At 43.1% G+C, this 21368-nt stretch overlaps 1 protein-coding gene across 1 annotated transcript in view; it reads right to left on the bottom strand.

The window, feature by feature from the left end:
• dpydb (dihydropyrimidine dehydrogenase b) overlaps positions 1-21368 on the bottom strand; it is a 129327-nt gene that overhangs the window by 15617 nt on the left and 92342 nt on the right. The window contains exons 17-19 of the mRNA XM_065013343.1: positions 10091-10174; positions 1250-1370; positions 751-870 (exon numbers count right to left, since the gene is read on the bottom strand). Coding sequence (XP_064869415.1) covers positions 751-870; positions 1250-1370; positions 10091-10174 — 325 coding nt within the window. The remainder of the gene's footprint in view (positions 1-750; positions 871-1249; positions 1371-10090; positions 10175-21368) is intronic.

Below are 21368 nucleotides of genomic sequence, written 5' to 3'. Positions count from 1 at the left end.
CTTTACAACCGAGCGGGGGCCACCTATGTTTTATGTCAGTTGGACTCCAGTCCTTTTTTTCAAATTTGAAAAATCTAATGAGTGTCACTTATGGAGGCCCTCCTGGCCAAAAGTAGAAATGTGTGACCCCCCCCCACTCCTGGCCCTTTAGGACAGTAATGTTCAATGACCCAGTCGAAAGGGGGGGAGGGAGCTGGACTGCCCCCAGCTAGGGGACTCCTGAGAGTATGGAGCTACAGCCCCAGCCATATACACAAGTTACACCAGGAGAACTACACTATGACAGCTGGTACTTCTTGCATGAAATACTGCCTCAATAGTCTCAATCCTCATTTTGAAATGCAGGCTGCTTTCTTGACCCTGCGACTGCCTGAGACTGGTTCAGAAGGTGTGTTGGCAGCTGAGAAAGAGGGAGGGAACGAGCTGGGAGAAGAGCGGAGGTGAGCCCGCAGAGAGAGCGAGAGAGAGAGAGAGAGAGAGAGAGAGAGAGAGAGAGCGGCATACTACACACACACTCACACGCACGCACGCACACACACACACACACACACACACACACACACACACACACACACACACACACACACACACACACACACACACACACACACACACACACACACACACTCTAGTATACACACAGGGGCTTTACACCGACAGACTTGAACACACGATAGCGGACTGTAGCTGTAAGGTAATAGCACTGCTTACAAGACAAAGTGTTTGTGTGTGTGGGTGCGTGTTACTTACCAGACACTCCTCCGTAGGTGGTGCGCTTGCCCTTGCCGATGCCAGGCCAGGGGGTGCTGTCAGCTTTTAGGCCCATCATTCCAGACACTGTGTTGGTGGCAGTGACTCCATCTGCCCCTCCTATAACAACAAGACCACAGTCACTATTGAGCTTGATATTGCTGAAATTCCAGTCATTCAAAAATGGTTGTCTGCTGCGCCTTCCCCTTCACCCCCCATTCTAGAAATACTTCAACCTCCCTTCACATCCTTTCCCAACATGAGGAAAAAAAGGAACAAATGAGAAAAAAAGAGGATGGGGGGCAGGGATTTGAAGCTAGGTCTCGTTTCATTTCGGACCGACAACGTCAACAGCCGATCACATTGGATTTCACATAGTCTCACAGTAGGAGTGCTGATCCAGGATTAGGATTCTCCTGTCCACATAATCATATTCATGTCAAAGGCAAAACTGATCCTATATAAGCACTCCTACTCTGAGACTCTGGACTGTCGCTACCTTCGTGTGCAGCCTTCGCAATGTCCACGATGTTGGTGACGTTGGGCGTGAGCTTGGCGAAGAAGGGGATCTTGGCGGTCTGTCTCACCCACCGACAGATGTTCATCACCATCACAGGATCCTATAACAACAGATTCAGGATCAGTTTGAGGAAATAAATACAATATTTCACTTCTAGTATAGTATAATGAAGTTGTCCTCTGAAGAGGGGTGTTGCTGGCTCCAAATTTTAAAAAGGATGATCTCACCCATTTTTCACGAGTGCTAACTTGTGAAGTTTCGAAAATGTTGACGTTTGTGAGGAATTAGGCCACTAAACCAACCTCCATCTGTTGTAGCATTGAAATGTTTGACAGGTTTTTGCAAATATACCCTTTTTGTCATAATGTAAGCACGCACGCGTACAAACACGCACGCACACACAGCTCTGTCTGAGTTCCTCCTTTAAGCTCTGATGGGAAAGAAAAACACTGTTGTGTCCATACAGGTTCCTTCAAAGACCCTGCAGCTCCACTGTTGCGTTTTCATAGCAGCTCAGTTGCTCTTTCTCCCTCTGTCTTCCTCCTCCTCTCTCTACCCCTCTCTCTACCTCTCTCTCTACTTACTACCTTCTTGCCCTTTGTGCTGTTTCTGTGCCCATTAATGTTTGTACCATGTTTTGTACTGCTACCATCTTGTGTTTCTGCCATGTTGGGTTGCTACCATGTTGTTGTCATGTTGTGTTGCTACCATGCTGCATTGTCATGTGTTGCTGCCATGCTCTGTTGTTGTCTTAGGTCTCTCTACTTAGTGTTGTGTTGTCTCTCTTGATGTATGTTTTATCCTATATTTTAATTTAATGTATTTTTAATTTTTAATCCCAGCCCCTGTCCCTGTAGGAGGCCATTTGCCTTTTGGTAGGCCGTCATTGTAAATAAGAATTTATTCTCAACTGACCTGCCTAGTTAAATAGAGGTTAAATAAAAAATAAAACGTTTATCAAACTCCTCTCTCTCTCTACTTTTCTCTCTACCTCTCTCTCTCCCTCTCTCTACCTCTCTCTCTCCCTCTGCCTCTCTGTCTACCTCTTTCTCTACCTCTTTCCCTCTCTCTACCTCTCTCTCTACCTCTCTCCCTCTCTCTCTACCTCTCTCCCTCTCTCTACCTCTCTCTCTACCTCTCTCCCTCTCTCTACCTCTCTCTCTACCTCTCTCCCTCTCTCTACCTCTCTCTCTCCCTCTCTCCCTCTCTCTACCTCTCTCTCTACAGCTCTCCCTTCCTTATTTCTGCCTCCTCCCTCTCTCTTTCTTTGCACCCTTTCTCAGGACACAGTTCTACTCGTTGGCACATACTGTTCACCCATTGGCAGTGGTATTTTGTTCTCCTGTGTTAACTGAAGTGAGATTGATGATGGCTGAACCATATCCCCAAGGTACTGTGGTAAAGGCTGCCTGTCTGTCCACACCAAAGTTATTGACAACCTTGTTAAAGATGAGCAATCATGACTGTATAACATAAATAATTAAAATACTGAGTTGTTTTGTATGCAAAAAAAGGGGGAAATTATATTACTTCATACTAATACAATTGCTCAAAGAAAAAGTAATATATTTTTTTCTCAAAAAGGTAAGGGTCAAAATAATTGACACAGCTAAAGATTCTTATAAATAAAGTAGTCAAAGGTTTGGTATTTGTGACCCATTTCAGGAAACTAGGCGTATGTCACGGGTCACTACTTCACAGGAGAGCCATTTGAACGTAACCTTTTTTTAAATGATCAAAATGCGTTTTTTGGCAGAAATGCCATCTTGAACATGTAAACTTTCATGTGCCTTAATAACAAACTTGTATGCCATCTGTAAATACAAATACAATTGTTAAATTACGAGCCTAGTTGTTTTAGCCACAGATAAAGTCATCAACCTTACCGCTAGCCATGATTGGCTGAACATGTTGAGAGATTACTTTGGATTGGTCTGCCGTATAGCACACTTCTGTCTATTTGAGCAGGTCAGTATGTCTAGGTAATCGTGTCTCAAAAATACTTTTAAAAAATGTATCACGTAGTAAAATTGCATAAGTGTTGCTCTCCACTTTCTGGAAGACCGAGTTTTGAAATCTGTGGAATTCGAGTATGATAGCTAAGGAGATGGAGAAAACACCTGTCTCCGGATTACATCTTCAACTAAGGGCAACCATGTCATCGAACAGGAAACATGTCTGTCCATGATGTATACGGGTAAGATAGTCTATAGCTAGCTACATGTTCATATATTATACATTTCTAATTTTGACAGAAAAGGGGTTTCATTTCAAGTTAAAGTGTACTGTTAGCTAGCTAACGTTAGCTGGCTGGCTCGCTAGCTAACGTTACGTGTATGATCTCATTATTCATATCTCAGAGCCATTTGCTTGGCTAGTTATAGCCTAATGTTAGCTAGCTAACATTGAACCTGGTTAGTTAGCTATCTGCAGATTCGTGCAGTGTAGTAATGTCATGAGTTGGGATTATGGTTCATTGTTTAGCTATCTACATGTCTTAACAAAAGACTCCACTATGCAAGCAACCATTTCAGGTGAGTTCAATTTCAGAGCACTCTCGTCTGAGTGTGCCAGAGCGCAGAATAACTGATGAATTTACGAACTCTCAACACCCGTTGAATATGGCTGGAGTCAGTAAACGTTGGCAAAAAAAGCGTAATTAAATTGTTGCCAGCAGCACAGTTACAGTCACCAACGCTCTGGATAACATGAAAACAGCCTAACCAGTTCTGCTAGTGCGATTAAAATGGTCAGAGTTTGGGTGGGGGCTAAAGATTAAGAGGATGTGAACGATGCGGAATGGGTGTAGACAAAGAAGAGCCCTCCAGTAGGTACCAAAACATTCAAAGGCCATTTTCTCAAAAGTGAGGTTACAAGTTTATCAACTTTCAGCTGCCGCATGCATCCCTTAAGTATGTAAAAAAGCACCATTTAAAATATTGCTACATAAATCCGAATCAAGGCGGTCGGTCACATTTGGTCCCATATTCCTAGCATGCAGTGACTACTTGTTTGATGCATTTGCCGTTTGTTTTGGTTTTGTTTCAGATCATTTTCTTCCAGTAGAATATGTTTTTAGGGCCTCTCGAGTGGCACAGAAGTCTAAGGCATTGCATCACAGTGCTAGAAGCGTCACTACAGACCTGGGTTCAATCCCGGGCTGTATCACAACCTGCCGTGATCGGGAATCCCATAGGGCGGTGCCCACTGTCGTCTGAGTTAGGGGACGGTTTGGCCAGGGGGGCTTTACTTGGCTCATTGTGCTCTAGCGACTCCTTGTGGCGGGCCGGGTGCCTGCAGGCTGACCTCGGTCGTCTGGTGAACGTTTCCCCTGACACATTGGTGCGGCTGGCTTCCCGGGTTAAGCGGGTGGATGTTAAGAAGCGCGGTTTGGTGGGGCATGTTTCGGAGGACGCGTGACGCAATGAGACAAGATCGAAATTGGGGAGAAAAAAGCTGTAAAAAAATGAATCAATATTTTTTTTGAACACTTCCCCATTAAATGTGGATGCTACCATGGCTACCATGATAATCCTGAATGAATTGTGAAAAATGATGAGTTACAGAGGGACAAAGATCATAACCACAAGACATGCTATCCTCCCCTGTTATTGGTAAGAGTTTAGCATGTTAGCATGTCTTCGGGGTATGATATTTGATCTTTTTTTATAGTGATTGGTGCCACTATTATTATAGTGACTCAATATGTGTTTGTGATACTTGTATATGGCAATGTGATTAGCCTGAGGTAGCATTTGTCCGTTGAAACCATTAAAATCTGGGTGATGCACAGCATACTAAACAGCTATTTAACAGTGCAGGTCTTCTGCCCAACGAGAGCCTTTCTCTGTGGTTCTCTAAGTGTGAACTCTGTTCCGCTGTGTGTGTATGTGATCATTAGTGTATACGTGTGCGAATACACTTATATTTGTGTGTGTGTGTGTGTCTGTGTGTCTGTGTGTGTGTGTTTGTGTGTCCACCAGAGTGGGTCGTGGGAGGGATGTGGGCGGCATGTGTTTTTAACAAGGCTGGCAGCGAAACACAAATGAGAAAGCCTGACCGGGGGAAGAAACTGGAATGTATATGGATGGGAAAAAACGGAGTGATGGAGAGAACACAAGTGAAAGAGGGAGAAGGGATGATTTATTGTCGATTTTAATGTATTATTCAACATGGGATCATGCAAATAAAGCTTCTTTGAATTTGAATGGCAAGTGTGAATAAAAGTTAACAAATACACTGAGTGTACAAAACATTAGGAAGGATTTTTAAGCCTTGAGACAATTGAGACATGGATTGTGTATGTGTGCCATTTAGAGGTTGAACAGGCAAGACAAAAGATTGAAGTGCCTTTGAACGGGGTATGGTAGTAAGTACCAGGTGTACCGGTTTGATTGTGTCATGAACTGCAATGCTGCTGGGTTTTTCACACTGAACAGTTTCCTGTGTGTATCAAGAATGGTCCACCACCCAAAGGACATCCAGCCAACTTGACACAACTGTGGGAAGCTTTGGACTCAACATGGGCCAGCATCCCTGTGGAACGCTTTTGACACCTTGTAGAGTCCATGCCCCGACGAATTGAGGCTGTTCTGAGGGCAAAAGGTGCAACTAAATTTTTTTGTGTGCACTCAGTGTATATGGCAAGAAACAGAAAATGAGAGATGACGGAGGGAGAGATGAAGGAGGGATGGGAATCGAGAGAAAGGAAGAGGAAGGGAGAGAGAGGGTAAACAGTGTAAATAGCTATGTCAACAGCTGGAGTAATGACAGAGGACAGATCAGGGGAAGAAACAGCCTTTCATGTCCATAATGTGTAGGGATGTTGGAGAATGGGGTGTATCTGCAGTTTGCGAGAAGAAAGGAATAGGTATGTGTGTGTGTGTGCATGTGCGTGTGCGCGTGTGTGTATAAAAAACACTAGTAAGCCTGTCCTGGAAGGCTAAGACTGTGTGTGTTTTAACAGATGCTGTGGTAAGAACCCTCCTCACAGAGGGTGGCGATGCTGGTCTGTGATGCAGGCACACACACTCACACGCACACTCCTGTGACAGCTTATAAAAGACTTTGGGCTGCAAGTGTGTGTGCAGCAACCAAAGCCCCTGGCCTGCGAGGACCTCTCTCAGCAATGTGGATGTAAAGTACTGCCTCCTGCAGCAACCTACCTTTAGGCCTCCCCTAACTCATCATACCCCTCCCACACGCCACACAAGCCCAGAGAGAGGTGTCCTCCTTGGGAGAGCTTTACATTTTTGATCCAGTGCAGCCTGCATGGGCCAATATGACATATGCTTCCCTTTGCCTCTTTTACAGGGTGGTGGGTGGTGCGGTGAGGCCCAGGAAGACCATCTCGTGGTGTTGAGGGACATTAAGTGCCACTGTATATCAACGGCTCCATAAAAAAAGAGCCTGTGCAGCAAGGCAATAGCTCTGATCCTCAGGCACATCGTCTACTTTTGATCTCGGGGGGGCTTTTGTTTCGGTTTTAACACAATACTTCAATCTGACTCCTGTATTGAGGGAAAGGCCCATCAAAGTGACTGGGGCAGAAGTAAAAGATGGTTTCCTTGCACTGAGCTGGAGAGGGATCTATCCGCGCAGAACAAAGCATAGATCGAATAGAGGAGGGGGGATAGAGTTTTGGAGGCTTTGTGGGCTACGCCTTCAGAGTTGAGGGAAAGGGAATAACAGGAGAATGAGAAGCACGACCATGGACAGCTCCTAGGCCTTCAGAGGAGAGTGAGAGGGAATCACAGGAGAATGAGAAGCAGGACCATGGACAGCTCCTAGGCCTTGGGGAAGGCAATATGAAGGCATGGTTTTGTATGTAACTATGTACTGCTTTCTTTCTTGGGCCGAGGCTGTGATACCTTTAATTATGTGTGTGTGTATACCGTGTGTGTATGCATATGTGTGTTTCTGCACTCAGTACACTATATATGTGTGTATATTCTGTGTGGGGGATGTAGTATCAGTGACACACACACACACACACACACACACACACACACACACACACACACACACACACACACACACACACACACACACACACACACACAGAGAGAGACAGAGAGAGAGATATGTTTATTGGACTGCTGATGGAGAAGCGTGTCACAGCCAACCCCTCTCCCCGTGAGGATCACTAATTTGTTTTCTAAAATTATCTGTGGCTAATGGCCACGGACATAACGCATTAAAGTAGCACACGTCTCCAAAACCCACAAAACGAACTAATTTCAGTTCTATATTTTCTATATATCTATATTTTCTCTATTCTTATCTATCTACAGTTGAAGTCAGAAGTTTACATACACCTTAGCCAAATACATTTAAACTCAGTATTTCACAATTCCTGACATTTAATCCTAGTAAAAACTCCCTGTCTTAGGTCAGTTAGGATCACCACTTTATTTTAAGAACGTGAAATGTCAGAATAATCGTAGAGAGAATGATTTATTTCAGCTTTTATTTCTTTCATCACATTCCCAGTGGGTCAGAAGTTTACATACACTCAATTAGTATTTGGTAGCATTGCATTTAAATTGTTTAACTTGGGTCAAATGTTTTGGGTAGCCTTCCACAAGCTTCCCAAAATAAGTTGGGTGAATTTTTGCCCATTCCTCCTGAGAGATCTAGTGTAACTGAGTCAGGTTTGTAGGCCTCCTTGCTCGCACATGCTTTTTCAGTTCTGCCCACAAATTGTCTATGGGATTGAGGTCGGGGCTTTGTGATGGCCACTCCAATACCTTTGTTGTCCTTAAGCCATTTTGCCACAACTTTGGAAGTATACTTGGGGTCATTGTCCATTTGGAAGACCCATTTGCGACCAAGCTTTAACTTTAACTGATGTTTTGAGATGTTGCTTCAATATATCCACATAATTGTATTTTTTCATGATGCCATCTATTTTGTGAAGTGCACCAGTCCTTCCTGTAGCAAAGCACCCCCACCACATGATGCTGCTACCTCCGTGCTTCATGGTTGGGATGGTGTTCTTCGGCTTGCAAGCCTCCCCTTTTTCCTCCAAACATAACGATGGTCATTATGGCCAAACAGGTCTATTTTAGTTTCATCAGTCCAAAGGACATTTCTCCAAAAAGTACAGTCTTTGTCCCCATGTGAAGTTGCAAACCGTAGTCTGGCTTTTTGGAGCAGAGGCTTCTTTCTTGCGGAGCAGCCTTTCAGGTTATGTCAATATAGGACTCGTTTTACTGTGGATATAGATAATTTTGTACCTGTTTCCTCCAGCATCTTCACAAGGTCCTTTGTTGTTGTTCTGGGATTGATTTGCACTTTTCGCACCAAAGTACGTTAATCTCTAGGAGACAGAATGTGTCTCCTTCCTGAGTGGTATGATGGCTGCATGGTCCCATGGTGTTTATACTTGTGTATTATTGTTTGTACAGATTAACGTGGTACCTTCAGGCATTTGGAAATTGCTCCCAAGGATGAACCAGACTTGTGGAGGTCCACAATTTCTTTTCTGAGGTCTTGGCTGATTTCTTTTGATTTTCCCATGATGTCAAGCAAAGAGGCACTGAGTTTGAAGGTGAGCCTTGAATTGTGATACAGTGGATTATAAGTGAAATAATCTGCCTGTAAACAATTGTTGGAAAAATTACTTGTGTCATCCATAAAGTAGATGTCCTAACCGACTCGCCAAAATACAGTTTGTTAACAAGAAAGTTGTGGAGTGGTTGAAAAACAAGTATTAATGACTCCAACCTAAAAGTATGTAAACTTCCGACTTCAACTGTATGTTGTAGTCTTAATAACATTCACAGGCCTAGCCAGCGTAATGATATAATTGTGGTTCTAGTCTTTGTAAGATCTTAAATTGGTACCACCTCCAGCAGTGAGCTCTGTTTTCAGATGGTAGCTTTTTAATAGGTAATTCCCTGTGGTTAGTTTCTGTAGCATAGCTTTTGTGCTGGGAGGTCAAAGCTTATTGTTAGCATTCCTGGAAGATGTACCAGCAAGCAGCCGTAATCCCATGCTTATGTGTCATTAAATAATTTCCCTTGCATTGTCTTAGAATCTGAAAAAGATGTCATCCTGTGTGTGTGTGTGTGTGTGTGTGTGTGTGTGTGTGTGTGTGTGTGTCTCCTCTCTCTCTGCGCCTATACGTGTGTGGCCACCGTCGGTGTGATTAAATGCTATTTCCTTGCTTTAGTTCACGCAGAGGTTATCTGCCAGGAGGCAGAGGCCTGTGATTAGCCTTGTGTCCTTACAGAGGGGGGATCCACACACAGTGCGGTGCCCCCTGCAGTGCTCATCATAATTTATGAGCACTGCAGGGGGCACAATGGTTCTGTCTCGTGTTTAAAGGGAAACAGGCCCAAGTCCCCTGGCGATCGTAAACTGCCAGGGTAAGAAGGCGGCAGATGGAGGAAATCAAGTCAAATCGCAGCATTGCTGTTAGAAAAGCCACCAAGTGCTACATTTGTGGTAGTGATTGGATTTTTTTGGTTAAGGCCCATTTTGGGGATTTTGACACATTTGTTGAAATCGTTTTAATCTGTAACTTTTAAGGGTTTATTACAAGATGAGTGTATGTATTCATCAGAGTGTTTCTCTGAATCTAAAGTGGAATTCTGTAAGAAATATTTTCCGGGTGTAACAAAATTGTATTTTCAAAGCAATTGGCTATGTGTATTGAGTGCATATTAAAGAATGGCGAACGATCGACCCAGGACAGAAAGGGTTGGATGTGGTTCAGCCGTGTTCCACGAGGAATTTAAAGGTCTAAGTAATGAAATGGTTTTGCCAGAGTCTGTGACACTGGTGGAGTGTGTGTGTCAGTGTGATGGTAGATACCTGTCCACAGGCAAGTCCCATGCCCCTTTCTCCCATTCCATGGGGACAGGAAAGGTTGAGCTCCAGTGCATCCGCCCCGGAGTCCTAGACAGAAAAACACACACACAACCATCAGCTGCGTCTGCATCGATGTCAATGGGACATTCAGTGACAATTCGACTTAAGAGTGGAGATTAGGGTTCTCCCCGATGTGATTTCTCTGTGATAAAAGGAAACAAGGGAACATCCCAGCTCGGTTCCCAAGAGTTGTTTTGAGTACATTTTACTGTGACATGTTCAAATCTTCGCATAGCATAAATGATGACTACCGAACATAACAGTTCTCAAGTACCTGTCATGCCATCTGCAAAGAGACAAGTAAAGAACCGACACGACACATCTACATTAGTATCAATGGCGACAGAAATAAAAACACTGCATGCATGAGCACGGGGATACCGCAGAAAAACACATTTCAAAGACAGACTCAACTGAGATGCGAACTGAGCATTGCAAAGGGAAAACGAGTGCCTAACACCTTTAAAAAAAACACTCTTAAAATAGCTGTGGAAACTTGTTGTTGACACGTCAAAGAAGCTATAAAATAATGGTGCTGGTGGATAGGATGGGAGAGGAGAAATGGGTAGCGGTGGTTCATGGGAGGAAGGAGAGTAAGAAATAAGGCATTCAACAGGCAATTACACTGTGGAGAAGCGTTCTGACAATGAATCAAAATGGCGGAAGCATCGGGACGATTTCCAGAGACCCTTTATTTCTCAGTCCCATCCAGCATGCCTGCTGAATGTCAGGCCACCACAATCTATGGCCTTCCTCACAACTGACAGCCATTAGAGAGCAAGAATGAATAATAAGGGTTTTAGCCATTCTAAAGGAGAAGGGGGAGAGAGTGGTTGGATAGCTGGATATAGCTATTTATCATAGTCAGCTTTCAGGAGAGGTGGGGGGGCATGTTGGTCGTATGGACCTCAAACTAAACTCCATGGTTAATTAAGCTAAATGGATGGGAGAGGGGAATGTATTGAGCCAAAAAGCAGAGGAGAGAGGACAGTTTTCCTAAAAGGGGCTGGCGGATTTCCTAAAAGCGTGCTTTCATCTTTCTCTGTGGGGAGGGCATATTTTTGAAAACGGAGGGCAATGAGTAACAAAGTCTGTATACCTGTGGGTCATCGTTCAGGCAAACATAAAACATTGACTGTTCTTATGGACTTGCTCATGCCAAAAATAATTGTGTGAAAGACAGCATATCTGCATCATTTGATCGCCTGCCATCCCTAACATTTCCACATACACTAAGTCATTAATGTTGACTAGTTAGTACACCCTGTGGCCGTGAGCTCACCTGATTGCGCCAGTCAATGTAAATGGCATCAGACAGCCTTGGATAGTGCTAAACACTAGACATCAACATTCTAATAACCAAGACAATAGAAGGAAGGGAAGCGCTGCTAGGGTGCACAATAGTATGGCTTGGGAGATAGAAAGTGCTCTTTGGTAAAAGGGGTTCATTGGTCATCAAAAAACAAAGAGGACCAAGGCACTCCTCGTATCATTAAAATGCTTTTATTTGTATGGCATGTCGAATGGAAATCAAGATTTTAGAACTCGTCTTCGTCAGGGAGTACGACTGCCTTGGTCCTGCTCACATGTGACCTTGGCGTACAAAGACAGTTACCACTGAATTAACAAACGTTTCCCCATTGGCACAAGTGAGCCCTACTGTCTGGTGTCACACAGTACATCTACGTTGAGTTCTCTGAAAGGCTCTGATTCACTGCTCTTCATCTTTACACATTAAGTTTAAGCTGTCCAGAATGATGGACGGTGTGTGTGTGTGTGTGTCTGTTTATGTTTGTCTGTGAGAGCAGGTGTATCTCATTTTGCCTGTGAACATCTCAGGGCTCTGCAGATACGCTCCACTTCAGAGCCAGAGGCCTCAACATGCACGCACGCACACACACACACACACACACACACACGCACACGCACACGCACACACACACAGCTCATTTATTAGGGCTGACGTTAACTTCGACAGAGTTTAAGTACCCCAGCTTGATCAAAGCTAAACTTGCCCTCACTATCGAAAATGTTATCACATCAAGGCTGCTTTGATAGACAATTCATCTGGGAAAATAAAAAGCATTTTTGAATGAATTCAAGGCTGACATTAATAAAGGCCTCTTCAGTTGGAGAGACTCAAAGCTGAAAGACAGTTTGAGTAAGTCTTGTTGGAGAATATCTGAGGCCTACTGGCAACAGTACAGCCCCTTACCAGACCATAAGCTCTAGTGGTTAGCAACAGCCTCACCAGGAGTAAGAGTCTGGCCATGATAGGCATAACTCACCTCTGTAGGATGTCACATGCTTTATAGCTAGCTAACAGTCCCATGTTGGAGGGAATCCATCCGTTACAGTTTTTCTCAATCACATACAAGCAATTGTTGGATCTGTGTTGAGACGTACAACGGAACGGCGATGATCAAATGCTCAAATACATTTTCAGAACTTCTGATCTTGCCTTAGTACCTGACTTGCATATCTTAGACCACATTTAGCAAAACTTGAAATACAAATGTTCTCGGTGAACACAAAATTCACTGTTAAGTGTTTGGTTCACAGAACATTGTTTTCACCAGAAGAGAAACGTGTGAAATTATGTTCTCTGTTTCCAGTGCAGTAGTATCAGTAAATGCTACTGCACAAAATTCTAAATCACCCCGTCAGTATCACACTATGTACAATATATGGAAAGATCTAGGCATTGGGGACTGTCTAATTGTTTGCATTTTTTATAATATTAGGGGCATGCAGAGATTGAAGTTGGGTTACTCCTAAGTCATCAGATTCAACACTGTGACCTTCTAAGCTTTACTTAGGTGTGGATTAAGGCCTGTACAGTGCCTTCGGTAAGTATTTAGATCCCTTGACTTTTTCCACATATTGTTACAGCCTTATTCTAAAATGCATTAAATTAAACAATTCCTCATCAATCTACACACAATACAACCTAAATGAAAAAGCGAAAACAGGTTTTTAGAAATGTTTGCAAAAACAGAAATACATTATTTACATAAGTATTCCGACCCTCTGCTGTGAGACTCAAAATTGAGCTCAGGTGCATCCTGTTTCCATTGATCATCCTTGAGATGTTTCTACAACTTGATTGGAGTCCACCTGTGGTAAATTCAATTAATTGGATATAATTTGGAAAGGCACACACCTGTCTATATAAGGTCCCACAGTTGACAGTGCATGTCAGAGCAAAAACCAAGCCATGACCAAGGAATTATCCATAGAGCTCTGAGACAGGATTGTGTCGAGGCACAGATTTGCGGAAGGGTACCAAAAAATGTCTGCAGCGTTGAAGGTCCCCAAAAACACAGTGGCCATCCATCATTCTTAAATGGAAGAAGTTAGGAACCACCAAGACTCTTCCTAGAGCTAGCCGTCCGTCCAAACTGAGCAATCGGGGGAGAAGGGCCTTGGTCAGGGAGGTGACAAAGAACCCCTTGGTCACTCTGACAGAGCTCCAGGGTTCTTCTGTGAATATGGGAGAACCTTACAGAAGGACTACCATCTCTGCAGCACTCCACTAGTCAGGCTTTTATGGTAGAGTGACCAGACGAAAGCCATTCCTGAGTAAAAGGCAAATGACAGCCCGCTTGGAGTTTGCCAAAAGGCACGTAAAGTCTATCAGACCGTGAGAAACAAGATTCTCTGGTCTGATGAATCCAAGAATTGAACTCTTTGGCCTGAATGCTAAGCGCCACGTCTGGAGAAAACCTGGAACCATCCCTACGGTTGTAATAGTCTGGGTGTAGCTGGTGCAGAGGAGTCTGGCACAGGACAGCAGAGATGCGTAACACAAGTAACTTTACTCAAATATTCCAATAACATGTCGTAATACCGAGCCCACAATAACGGACCGAACATACATAAAACAATCACGCCCAAAAACCATGGGGAAAACAGAGGGTTACATAATAAACATGTAATTGGGGAATTGAGACCAGGTGTGTAAAACAAAGACAAATGAAGAGTGGATCGGCGATGGCTAGAAGGCCGGTGACGCCGACCACCAAACGCCGCCCGAACAAGGAGAGGGACCGACCTTGGCGGAAGTCGTGACAACAGTGAAGCATGGTGGTGGCAGCATCATGCTGTAGGGATGTTTTTCAGTGGCAGATCCAGGGAGACTTGTCAGGATTGGGGGAAAGATGAATGGAGCAAAGTACAGAGAAATCCTGTTTTTGCTTTGTCATTATGGGGTATTGTGTGTAGGTTGATAAGGGAAAAAACTATTTAATCAATTTTAGAATAAGGCTGTAACGTAAACAAAATGTGGAAAACCTACAAAAGAAATAGCAAACCAGCCTTTGTATTGAATACATACATTTTACATTACATTTAAGTCATTTAGCAGACGCTCTTATCCAGAGCGACTTACAAATTGGTGCATTCACCTTATGACATCCAGTGGAACAGCCACTTTACAATAGTGCATCTAAATCTTTTAAGGGGGGTGAGAAGGATTACTTTATCCTATCCTAGGTATTCCTTAAAGAGGTGGGGTTTCAGGTGTCTCCGGAAGGTGGTGATTGACTCCGCTGTCCTGGCGTCGTGAGGGAGTTTGTTCCACCATTGGGGGGCCAGAGCAGCGAACAGTTTTGACTGGGCTGAGCGGGAACTGTACTTCCTCAGTGGTAGGGAGGCGAGCAGGCCAGAGGTGGATGAACGCAGTGCCCTTGTTTGGGTGTAGGGCCTGATCAGAGCCTGGAGGTACTGAGGTGCCGTTCCCCTCACAGCTCCGTAGGCAAGCACCATGGTCTTGTAGCGGATGCGAGCTTCAACTGGAAGCCAGTGAGAGAGCGGAGGAGCGGGGTGACGTGAGAGAACTTGGGAAGGTTGAACACCAGACGGGCTGCGGCGTTCTGGATGAGTTGTAGGGGTTTAATGGCACAGGCAGGGAGCCCAGCCAACAGCGAGTTGCAGTAATCCAGACGGGAGATGACAAGTGCCTGGATTAGGACCTGCGCCGCTTCCTGTGTGAGGCAGGGTCGTACTCTGCGGATGTTGTAGAGCATGAACCTACAGGAACGGGCCACCGCCTTGATGTTAGTTGAGAACGACAGGGTGTTGTCCAGGATCACGCCAAGGTTCTTAGCGCTCTGGGAGGAGGACACAATGGAGTTGTCAACCGTGATGGCGAGATCATGGAACGGGCAGTCCTTCCCCGGGAGGAAGAGCAGCTCCGTCTTGCCGAGGTTCAGCTTGAGGTGGTGATCCGTCATCCACACTGATATGTCTGCCAGACATGCAGAGATGCGATTCGCCACCTGGTCATCAGAAGGGGGAAAGGAGAAGATTAATTGTGTGTCGTCTGCATAGCAATGATAGGAGAGACCATGTGAGGTTATGACAGAGCCAAGTGACTTGGTGTATAGCGAGAATAGGAGAGGGCCTAGAACAGAGCCCTGGGGGACACCAGTGGTGAGAGCACGTGATGAGGAGACGGATTCTCGCCACGCCACCTGGTAGGAGCGACCTGTCAGGTAGGACGCAATCCAAGCGTGGGCCGCGCCGGAGATGCCCAACTCGGAGAGGGTGGAGAGGAGGATCTGATGGTTCACAGTATCGAAGGCAGCCGATAGGTCTAGAAGAATGAGAGCAGAGGAGAGAGAGTTAGCTTTAGCAGTGCGGAGCGCCTCCGTGATACAGAGAAGAGCAGTCTCAGTTGAATGACTAGTCTTGAAATCTGACTGATTTGGATCAAGAAGGTCATTCTGAGAGAGATAGCGGGAGAGCTGGCCAAGGACGGCACGTTCAAGAGTTTTGGAGAGAAAAGAAAGAAGGGATACTGGTCTGTAGTTGTTGACATCGGAGGGATCGAGTGTAGGGTATGTGAAAAACACCTTGAGGATTGATTCTAAACAACGTTTGCCATGTTTCTGTCGATATTATGGAGTTAATTTGGAAAAAAGTTTGTGTTGTAATGACTTAATTTTCGGGTTTTTTCTTACTCAAACGTGATGAACAAAACGGAGCGATTTGTCCTACACAAATAATATTTTTGGAAAAACTGAACATTTTCTATCTAACTGAGAGTCTCCTCATTGAAAACATCTGAAGTTCTTCAAAGGTAAATGATTTTATTTGAATGCTTTTCTTGTTTTTGTGAAAATGTTGCATGCTCAATGCTAGGCTTAATGCTATGCTAGGCTATCAATACTCTTACACACATGCTTGTTTAGCTATGGTTCAAAAGCATATTTTGAAAATCTGAGATGACAGTGTTGTTAACCTCTTAAGTCGACCCTCTACTTTTTTGAACATTCTGTTAAAAATCGCGCAACATTTCAGCGCCCTGCTACTCATGCCAGGAATATAGTATATGCATTTGCTTAGTCTGTGTGGATAGAAAACACTCAGACGTTTATAAAACTGGTTAAATCACTGCTGTGGCTTTACCAGAACGGCATTTACATCGAAAAGCACAGGAAAAACTTATCACTGAAAATGGGAAAATATATCCATGCGCTACTTGAACCCATTGATAAAGGTGAACCACAATTAATTGACTGAGGTTGCAGTACCTACAGCTTCCACACGGTGTCTAGAGTCTTGTCATTTCCCTTCGAGTTTTTTCTTGGTCAAACACATGCAGGGCACCGTATCTCCTATGGTCTAGGACCGGATATTTTCGTTGAGTTTCTAGCCGGACATTTTTCCAGACGGACAGCTAATGATCTTTACATCGCCTCCTGATGAATTTTATCGCTTATTAACGTTTACTAATACCTAAAGTTGCATTACAAACGTATTTCGAAGTGTTTTGTGAAAGTTTATCGTCGACTTTTTGAATTTTAAAAAATGACGTTACGTTTTGAAACGATGTTTTTTTCGTTTATCACACAGTCTACATATAACGATATCTAGGCTTTATATGGACCGATTTAATCGAAATAAAGACCCAAATAGTGTTTATGGGACATCTAGGAGTGCCAACAAAGAAGATGGTGAAAGGTAATGAATGTTTTCTATTTTATTGTGCGGTTTGTGTAACGCCGAAATGCTAATTATTTTGTTTACGTCCCCTGTGGGTCTTTTTGGGTGTTACATGCTATCAGATAATAGCTTCTCATGCTTTCGCCGAAAAGCATTTTAAAAATCTGACTTGTTGCCTGGATTCACAACGAGTGTAGCTTTAATTCGATACCCTGCATGTGTATTTTAATGAACTTTTGAGTTTTAACTAATACTATTAGCATTTAGCGTAGCGCATTTGCATTTCCAGAGCTCTAGTTGGGACGCAAGCGTCCCGAGTAGAGGCAACAGGTTAACAAAAGGCTAAGCTTGAGAGCAAATATATTTATTTCATTTCATTTGCGATTTTCATGAATAGTTATGGTAATGAACTTGAGGCTATAAATAGGATCCCGGATACGGGATTGCTCGTCGCAACAGGTTAAGACAACCAATCTTGTTCTTTCGATTAATGTACTTGCAATTTTTATTATATTATATGGTTTTGATGAATGTATTTATATTGAGAGAAATCAACAACATTTTGAAAACGCATTTACTGTTTTGCCAAAGGCCACAGAGTTCTATGTCTTGTGAACTCTGTTTGAAAATTGAGTTCATCACTTCCCTGATTATCTTCCTTATATATGTCACTCCCTTTGGTTTCTTCCCCAGCCGTAATTGTTTCTGTTTCAGTTTCATGTTTGTGCGTTGTTCGTGTTTCTTGTTTTGTATTATGTTTTCATTTATTTATGAAATGATTCGCTCACAGAACTTTCTTCCCGACTCCCAGTGCACACATTACAATGTGACTCGTGTCGTTTCAGGAAACTAGGCGTATGTGGCAAGTCATCACTTCACAGGAGAGGCATTTGAACATAACGTTAAAAAATAAATCTAAATGCGTTTTTTGTCAGAAATACATTCTGGAACATGTGAACTATCATGTGCCTTAACAAAAAACTTGTATGCCATCTGTAAATACAAATACAATTGGTAAATTGCGAGCCTAGTTGGTTTAGTCACGGAAAAAGTCAGGAACCTTCCCGCTAGCCATGATTGGCAGAGATAATGGATGGGCTGGACATGCCAAGAGATGAGGTCAGATTGGTCAGCCATGTAGCACGCTTTTGTTTATAACATGAGCTGGTCAGTATGTGTAGGTAATCCTTTCTAACGCAGCGTTTAAAAAAATATATATCACGTAGTAGAACTGCATAAGTGTTGCTCTAAACTTTCTGAAGGACCAAGTTTTGAAATCAGATATGATACATTTCTAATTTTGTCAGAAATTTGTTTTCATTTTAAGTTATTAAAGCATACTGTTAGCTGGCTGGCTCGCTAGATAATGTTATGTGTATGAACTGTGTATTAATATTATTCGTATCTCAGAGCCATTTGCATTACTAGTCAGCCTAATATTAGCTCGCTAACATTGGTAAGCTACCTGCAGATTCATGCAGGGTAGTAATGTTATGAGTTGGGATTATGGTTAATTATTTAGCTAGCTATCTAGCTAGCTAACATTTTTATTTTTTATTTTACCGTTATTTTACCAAGTAAATTGACTGAAAACACGTTCTCATTTACAGCACCAACCTGGGGAATAGTTACAGGGGAGAGGACGGGGATGAACGAGCCAATTGTAAATTGGGGATTGAACCTGGATTGAACCTGGTTGGTTAGCTACCTGCAGATTCATGCAATGTAGTAACGTTATGAGTTGGGATTCTTTAGCTAGCTAGCTACATGTTTAAACTAAAGACTCCACTATGCAAGGAACCAATTCACTACACCTTCTGTATCCTGTGCATGTGACAAATAAACTTAGATTTTATTTGATGTAGTATGTGTTTACCAGAGACAGTAATGTGAAGAATATGACCTGCACCAAAGTCAAATTAGGATATAACATTAGGCCAGACAGTATCCAAGTTCTAAAAATTCTCCGGAAGAATGTCCTGCTTTTGTTTCGTCACACTCACAACCATAAATTATTTTCTGTAATTGGCTCGCCATTAACTTGTAAATAATGATCTTTTGTGAGTTTATTTTCCTGTAATAATGAAGGCAAATGAGTGAAAGTGAAGATGTTGTCAGCTATATGATATTGTCATTATTTGAACTGGCAAGCCAGCCAACTTAACATTAGCTAGATAGCTAACAAGCTAGAAACGAACCCAAAGATAGTTTAGAAGGTTGCTTTTAGTTGCATGGTTTGCTAGGTTGACATATACAGTACTACATTCATTAATATAGTTCATTGGTGTTAAAATACACTAGATATGCTATTTTGGACCACCAGGCTGCTGGTGTCATGTATTTATACTTTTTCATAAGGACAACGATACGTTTGATGTCAGACGATAATAGAATGTTCTTGATGTCATTGCGACAACTGTCAATAGACATATTATAAACCAGCCTTTAGTCTTGAAATCGTTGGTTGTTTGGTACATGCCTCATGTGAATCCGGGGCAAAGGTTGAATGGGTGTAGATAAAAAGTGAAGTTACAAGTTTATTAACTTTCAAAGCAGAATTACTTTCCCATTGTTCCTCAACTGTAGTGTATGATATACCATTTTCTAGCTCCGAGTCTGTACTTTTATCCAAAAAACACAATTTCAAATTTTGCTACATAAGACCGAATCGAGCCACAAACACCATTCCCTAGCAATGAAATACTGTGCCACTACTACTACCATTATCAATCACCACAGTGGATTTAGCATGCCTGATGCAAACACAACAGTGTTGGTTTCACATCAATAACCATGAGTTCAATAGGGTTATGTGAGGTGACAGAGCAAAGCTGTGAAGGAACGATAGAATAAAAGATAGATTTCAGAGGCAAACATCCACATCGGAGGAGAAAATGAATAACATTTTTTGTTGTTGTTATGATTTCTTTCTTTCTCTTTCTTACACTCCCTTACTCTCTCTCTCTCCTTTCTCTCTCACTCTCCCCTCTCTCTCCCTTACCCTCTCTCTCTCTATCTCTCTCCTTTCTCTCTCACTCTCTCCCTTACTCTCTCCCTTACTCTCTCTCTCTCTATCTCTCTCCTTTCTCTCTCACTCTCCCCTCTCTCTCCCTTACCCTCTCTCTCTCTATCTCTCTCCTTTCTCTCTCACTCTCTCCCTTACTCTCTCCCTTACTCTCTCTCTCTCTCTATCTCTCTCCTTTCTCTCTCACTCTCCCCTCACTCTCTCCCTTACTCTCTCTCTCTCTATCTCTCTCCTTTCTCTCTCACTCTCCCCTCACTCTCTCCCTTACTCTCTCTCTCTCCTTTCTCTCTCACTCTCTCCCTTACTCTCTTCCTCCCCTTCTCTCGCTCATCTTTCTCCATCTCCCTCCCTCCCTCCCCCTCCCTCCCTCACTCACTCACTCACTCACTCACTCACTCACTCACTCACTCACTCACTCACTCACTCACTCACTCACTCACTCACTCACTCACTCAAATTCTCCCTCCCCTCTCCCTAATTTTTTTTTTTACATTGGATAAAAATGAACTCTGTTTGAAACATTGTTCCAAAAAATGCTTGTATGTGATTGAGATAAACTGTAAATACCATTCCCTAGCAATGAAATACTATGCCACTACTACTACTACTATCATCAATGATCACAATGTTTTTAGCGCTTCCTGATGCAAACACAACAGTGTTGGTTTCACATCAATAACCATGAGTTCAATAGGGCTATGTGAGGTGACAGAGCAAAGGAACGACAGAAGAAATGAAAAAACATTTTATGATTTATTCCCTCTCTCCATTACTCTCTCTCTCTCTCTTTATCTCTCTTTCTCTCTCTCTCTCCATTACTATTGACCTCTCTTCCTTACTCTCTCTAAGAATAATAAGAATAAGAAATAAAAGTAATTAAAGAGCAGCAGTAAAATAACAATAGCGAGACTATATACAGGGGGGTACTGGTACAGAGTCAATGTGCGGGGGCACCGGTCAGTTGAGGTAATATGTACATTTAGGCAGAGTTATTAAAGTGACTATGCATAGATTATAACAGAGAGTAGCAGCGGTGTAAAAGAGGGGGAAGGGGAGGGGGGGCGATGCAAATAGTCTGGGTAGCCATTTGATTAGATGTTCAGGAATCTTATGGCTTGGAGGTAGAAGCTGTTTAGAAGCCTCTTGGACCTAGACTTGGCGCTCCGGTACCACTTGCTGTGTGGTAGCAGAGAGAATAGTGTAAGACTAGGGTGGCTGGAGTCTTTGACAATTTTTAGGGCCATCCTC

Source organism: Oncorhynchus nerka, linkage group LG9b (genome assembly GCF_034236695.1).
Source record: "Oncorhynchus nerka isolate Pitt River linkage group LG9b, Oner_Uvic_2.0, whole genome shotgun sequence".
NCBI classification, from domain to species: Eukaryota; Metazoa; Chordata; class Actinopteri; order Salmoniformes; family Salmonidae; genus Oncorhynchus; species Oncorhynchus nerka.
The sequence above is the reverse complement of the archived record's forward strand: the minus strand, read 5'-3'. Positions and strand labels throughout refer to the sequence as shown.